We start from the raw sequence: 6,400 nt of genomic DNA on the forward strand, positions 1-6,400 counted from the left end.
ACCTTCATTTTAACTAAAGGTGGGGTTGTGATGGGGTCTCCAGGAGGGGTCAGCACCTCCATATAAATTAAATAAGAGGATAACTAGTTCGTGAAGTATATACAGTGAACATACAATGTTTAAAGAATATTATAGAGTATGTTTTGCTCAGTCGCACCTTTTAAAAAGACTCAAAGGCTCTCACAGGTGACTCGCATAGTGGAAAAGAAGAAAGGAAACGCCCACTGGTGCTTCTAGCTTTCATGCGATGGGTGTTCGGCTTTTTCTGAGTTCACTGACTGCTAATCAGGAAATGCCTTTTAAGACACAAGCCCAGATTCAATGCGATCGATGCGTTCTTGTGATTTTAGTCGCTCGAGGGTGTTTAATGATCATAAAGAGACTTGACGAGGCGTTTTAGAAAGAGCCGAGCGAATGAATTGATCCTGCAGGATGAAAATCTAGATAGATAATATTAGGTGAACGCTGAAGGTTTGTAGGTGAGAGACATCACACACCTTTGATCATGCCAAAAACGAAAAGCGACGAGGAGTTCACTTTCGTCAGTACAGTGGTGAAATATTTACTTTTCTTCTTCAACATGATATTTTGGGTAAGTGTTGCTCATTATATTATATTATATTTAATGTATAATAAACATTTTATGAACAATACATTTATTTTTGAGTTTTTTAAATATTTGTTTAATATAATAAATAATATTATTAGACACAAACTTTTTTAAAGATATGTACACTATATTATAGTACATTATGCACACACAAACACACAAAATATACTCTTTATATATATATATATATATATATATATATATACAAAAAGACTAAATACTGAATATGTAGAGTTGTTTTTAACTCCTCACATGATGTGGTTTAATGATTAATGTTTTACCAAATGACTCTGTAAAAGCCTACTTTTTAATGCACAACCCCGAAACAAGCTTTGCATTTAAGACAAACAGAATTAATGTACTTAGTTGACGTCCAGACTGAATGATGGTCAAATTAGTCCAACAGAGATTTAAAAGCAGCTTGACCTGTATTCATAAAGACCAACCTGCTTTCGTTTTGTTTAGTATGAACAAACACTAAAAACATCACCCATGGGCATGTCTCAACACCAATTTGGGTGTCTCAACTGCACCACAGGCTAGATTCTCAGAATACCTCAAAAAACACAGAACAGTTCATGACACACAGAACAGGAGCCTAACCTGTTTGATCTTGACTTGTTACACTGAGAAACACTCGGGGGGCTGCCTGCAATTTTGCAATAAATTGGGCCTTCTGTGTGATAAGATCTTTCTAGAATAATAATGAGTTCATATTAGACCTCATCAACAAAACCCTCTTTTGTGAAGTTTTTGATAGTGCCAGTTTACTTTCCCAAACTTTTTTAAACTTGTGGCTGTTGCTAAGCAGCGGGTCTCATTGATTCATATGCTGATAGAGCGATGCAGGGTGTTTGGAGGAGTGGGGGCCCTGTGCTTCCTTTATTTGTTGCCCTGTACCATTTACTGAATAATAGACCTAAATGAATACCGCCTCTTCAGAGGGAGAATCAGACACCCAAAATATTTAAAACAGGCTTTGATACTTGTTTGCAGAAAGGCATCAAAATTATTGTTAAGCTCCTAACAATTTATGGACAGCTGACTGAGATATTAGAGTGTACTGCATTCTTGCTGGTGCAGAAAATGCACATGCAAATACCTAAGGAGATTTCATGCTCAAAGCCTCAAGAACAACTCAGTTTTACTATAATGCAGTATAGTACTGAGAAATTGCTGCACTGTACAAAAAAATGTCCAAATCATCTTGTTTTAGAGTGCTGATCTGTGCACATTTGTGTTCCTTTTAGTGGTACAAATTGCAACTTAGATCGGGATACCATAGAGATAGTTGACAGTTTTTTTGGCACATAACAAACATAAATTTTAATTAAATGATTGTTGCGGGGGATGACTAAAATAAAAATGAAGATGCATGAGGATGCATGGTTTTCAATAACATTATTATGATAAAATAAAAGACCTACCTTTTGCTTAACAGGATTGGATTGAATGAAAGACAGATCAAATTATTATGCAAATATTATTTAATAAATAAATGTTTTAATAAATGTATAAATAGCTCCTTCGAATAACAACTAGGATCTTTTCTAGCTTTAAAGGGATCTCAGTCTAAGAATGCAGACACTGATTTCTCAGAGAAAAACGATATGGAGTTTCATAGTAACCTGATAGCTGTGTCAGTAAAAGGGGGCTACATTGTGTCAGACAAACTAGGACCTTTTGTTGTGTGAGAAACAGAAAGTGAATGAACCTTCCCTCATGAAAATCAACCATGGTTTTACTGTAGTAAAAGTGTTTTTTAGTGTATTGATTACCATTTGTACAACAACAGTTTTACTACAAATACCATGATTAAACTATTGGTGTAGCAAAACCATGATTAATTTGTGGTTATCATGGTTTCCTGTACTCTTTTCTTCTCATGAACTTTCCGAATGCAGATGTAAGTGCGTACAAACTGCATAAATCCTCCGCTCTTTTATTTCTTGGCCTTGGTCAGGTTTTTTCACAATACAGTTTGAACTGCAAAAGGCCCTTCACTAAACCAGTGACCTTAAACTTGACAATAAGAGTTTTTACTTTAGTCAAGCCATTTACACACTTAAGTCCTTTTTTATTTAGCAAAACTAATGAATAAGGATTTGTTCCTGCCACACCCTGAAGAGAAACAACATTAGAATCAATCCTGTGTTTCATCAGTTTTAACATACACTCACGGTTTATCTGTGTCATAGGTAATCGCACTGATCCTGATAGCTATTGGAGTTTATTCCAGGACAGTTAAACATGGTAAGTGTGTTTACTCGAAAGACCACTGGACAGCAGACCAGAGTTTATAACCTAAGATATCTGTAGCTTTCTTCAATGAAAGTAGCTACTTTATATGGTGATGCTGGTAACAAGCAGTTTTTGTAGTGTAAAACAGCAAGTAAGCTACAGAAGAGGAGCTTATAAATGTTATATTATAGACTAACTTTATCTGATGAATATAAAAGCAAAGATTTTGTAGCTTGCTTCAAGTTTTAGCTATATCATCAAAGATATTCACTTGACAAAGTTTCAGGAAGTCTGATTCATCTGTAACTTATACTGACACCTGGTGGTTGTAAAGGAGCATTATGCAAAAGTATTAGTTTTTAGTAACCAGTGCTTTTGTAGAAAGTCAGGCATTGATCATTTAATCCAGAATGTCTATTAATATAGGGGTTACTGAGATACAGTGAATCAATCATTTCTAGATCAAATTGTGTATATACTGTGTAATAGATAATGCCATAGTGCCACAAAAGCTGTCCATGTATCTGATATGTCTGTTGTACTCTACAGAGACAGCGCTGGCCTGTCTGACGGTGGATCCTGCTCTGTTACTGATGATAGTGGGCATTCTCATGTTCTTCATCACATTCTGCGGCTGTGTGGGTTCTCTGAGGGAAAACGTGTGCTTACTGCAGACGGTCAGTACTAAAACCAGCTGCCTGATCAGAATTGTTACATCAGGACAGGACCATTTCTTTGTCTGCTTTTCAGACATTTTAGATGGTTCTGATAATATTACAGCACAGTTTTGTGTCATTTGTGTTTTTAAATCGCTAAAACATCTTAAATGTGCCTGCTTTATATACTGTAAAAGAATTGGTACATTTTTAGTCAGGGAGTTGGCTCTTAGTGGAGATAAAACTACAAGATACATTTTAAATAGAAATTTTAAAAACATAAAACAAACCCTAATATCAAACTCTAATTCCCTTGCAGTTCTGCATCATCCTAACTATCATCTTTCTGCTGCAGCTAGTGGCTGGTGTTCTGGGTTTTTTCTTCTCAGACAAGGTAAAAATCATCCTGAATGACATTAGTATGCTAATACCAATGCCACAAGCCTGGATATATGTTAATGTGAACTTGGGTTGCATTCACTCAAGTAGCCGATGCTCGTTTAATTCTAAACTGTGTCTTTAATTTGTTTGATTTACCTTTAATTCTTCAGAATACAGTATTGTATATTTTAGTGCACTGTTAAATCCTCCTGTCTTTGTGTAGGCTTTGTGTAGACAGGCATGAGTACACTATTTAAACAGTCTGGGCATGCTGTAACAAAACCCACAGTCACAAACATTCTGGATTTTTAGTTGATACGTTGCACCCTCTACTGTCTGTCACTTACCAGTGTAATGTGTCTAACAACAACAACTGACCAAAGATTAACAAGCACTAACATTAGATGACAATACTAATATATTTACTAATGTTTTCAATTAAATGTATCCTCTACAGGCACGTGGAAAAGTAACGGAAATGTTTGACAATGCCATCAAGCATTACAGGGATGATATAGATCTTCAGAACTTCATCGACTATGGACAAAAACAGGTCAGTGTTGTGTATACATGTATGATACATCATAATAGTTGGTTAATAGTTGATAATGATGTTTTTGTTTTATGATATGAACAGTTTAACTGCTGTGGGGGAATCTCCTTCTTGGATTGGTCTCAGAACATGTACTTCAATTGTTCAAAAGAGAACCCGAGCAGAGAGCGTTGTTCTGTGCCCTTCTCCTGCTGTCTGCTCTCCGAAGTGGGGGTGAGAAAAGGCTCCAAAAAGGATGTTTGCAGTTTTTTTTTTTATGATTATATATGTAATATGCAACCCTGGACCACAAAACCAGTCATAAGGGTCAATTTTATGAAATTTAGATTTATACATCACATGAAAGCTGAAAATAAGCTTTCCATTGATGTATGTTTCATAGGACAATATTTGGCTGAGATACAATTATTTGAAAATCTGGAATGTGAGGGTGCAAAAAAATCTAAAGATAGAGAAAATCACCTTTAAACTTGTTAATTGAAGTCCTTAGAAATGCAAATTCTAATGAATAATTAAGTTTTTATATATTTACGGTAGCAAATTTACATAATATCTTCATGGAACATGATCTTGACTTAATATCCTAATGATTTTTGGCATAAAATAAAAATCGTTCATTTTGTCCCATACAATGTATTGTTGACTATTGCTACAAATATACCTGTGCTACTTATGACTGTGATTTTATGGTCCAGGGTCACATATATTTAAATATGTCCAAAATGATATTTGAAATTTATTAAAATATAATTAAATCATTATATAAATATGTTCAATACTATAATATTTAATTATCATGTTATAAATATATTAAATGTAATTAATAATGCTGTAATATATTATAAATATTTTACTAATATATTAAATGTCCCTTCCTCTAATACCACTTTGCCTTTTTTCTGTTTTGTCAGACTGTAATAAATACCATGTGTGGTAATGGGGTGCAGCAGCTGGAATATCTTGCAGCTAGTGCCTTCATTAACACCAATGGCTGCATTGATAAAGTGGTGAACTGGATCCACAGTAACCTGTTTCTTTTGGGGGGTATCGCACTGGGCTTGGCCATCCCACAGGTACCTCTTGACATGGAATAAGCAGGCAGTCTGCTTAAAATGATGTGTTAAAACAATCTAAATATCATTGTGGGTGACCTTAGATGTCGTCCGATTGTAAACAGACTTACTTTAAGCATCTATGTTTGGATTTCATTTGTACTGACAGCTTGATCTATTCTCTTTTTCAGTTGGTTGGGATCCTCCTCTCTCAGATCCTTATTAGTCAAATCCAGGATCAGATTAAACTGCAGAATTACAACCAACAACATCGCTCAGACCCCTGGAGCTGAAACAGTTGGCAAAAAACTAAATGCGTTTTTATAGAAAGCTTGGGAACTCATTGCTGCCTGAAGGGACTGACATGGACTGGATTCTGAATAAGGAGAACTGGGCTTAAAGGGATACTCCACCCCAAAATGAAAATTTTGTCATTAATCACTTATCCCCATGTTGTTCCAAACCCGTAAAAGCTTGGTTCGTCTTCGGAACACAATTTAAGATATTTTGGATGAAAACCGGGAGGCCTGTGACTGTCCCATAGACTGCCAAGTAAGTAACAGTCAAGGTCCAGAAAAGTATGAAAGACATCGTCAGAATAGTCCATCTGCCATCAGTGGTTCAATCGTAATGTTATGAAGCAACGAGAATACTTTTTGTCAGCGAAGAAAACAAAAATAACGACTTTATTCAACAATTCCTTTGTCAACTGTCTCCTCTGTGTCTCTCCATATCACCGTATGCTGTGTATGCTTTTCTGTATCATCCACACCACAAGGATGCACTGTTTCTACGTGTGTTAGCTTTGATTTGAAAGAAAAGCCTTTACGGGTTTGGAACGAAATGGGGGTAAGTGAATAATGACAACATTTTCATTTTGGGTTGGAGTATCCCTTTAAGAACTTGC

General features: G+C 35.6%; 1 protein-coding gene across 1 annotated transcript; it reads left to right on the forward strand.

Annotated features, from left to right (window-relative positions):
• Positions 1-253: 253 nt before the first annotated feature.
• On the forward strand, positions 254-6,010 carry LOC109066887 (tetraspanin-33). Its single transcript, XM_019083902.2, has 8 exons — positions 254-592; positions 2,809-2,863; positions 3,401-3,528; positions 3,827-3,901; positions 4,346-4,441; positions 4,526-4,654; positions 5,353-5,514; positions 5,685-6,010. The coding sequence occupies exons 1-8, from the start codon at positions 506-508 to the stop codon at positions 5,784-5,786; spliced, it is 834 nt and encodes a 277-aa protein (XP_018939447.1). The 5' UTR covers positions 254-505; the 3' UTR covers positions 5,787-6,010.
• Positions 6,011-6,400: the final 390 nt, after the last annotated feature.

Source organism: Cyprinus carpio, chromosome B4 (genome assembly GCF_018340385.1).
Source record: "Cyprinus carpio isolate SPL01 chromosome B4, ASM1834038v1, whole genome shotgun sequence".
NCBI classification, from domain to species: domain Eukaryota; kingdom Metazoa; phylum Chordata; class Actinopteri; order Cypriniformes; family Cyprinidae; genus Cyprinus; species Cyprinus carpio.

What these genes read in the sequence shown, in the direction of transcription:
- LOC109066887 (XM_019083902.2), top strand. Translation starts at nt 506, where the DNA reads ATGCCAAAAACGAAAAGCGACGAGGAGTTCACTTTCGTCAGTACAGTG. An exon ending in TTCCAGGACAGTTAAACATG is followed by an intron (nt 2,864 to 3,400) that starts GTAAGTGTGTTT and finishes TGTACTCTACAG; the next exon opens with AGACAGCGCTGGCCTGTCTG. An exon ending in ACGTGTGCTTACTGCAGACG is followed by an intron (nt 3,529 to 3,826) that starts GTCAGTACTAAA and finishes ATTCCCTTGCAG; the next exon opens with TTCTGCATCATCCTAACTAT.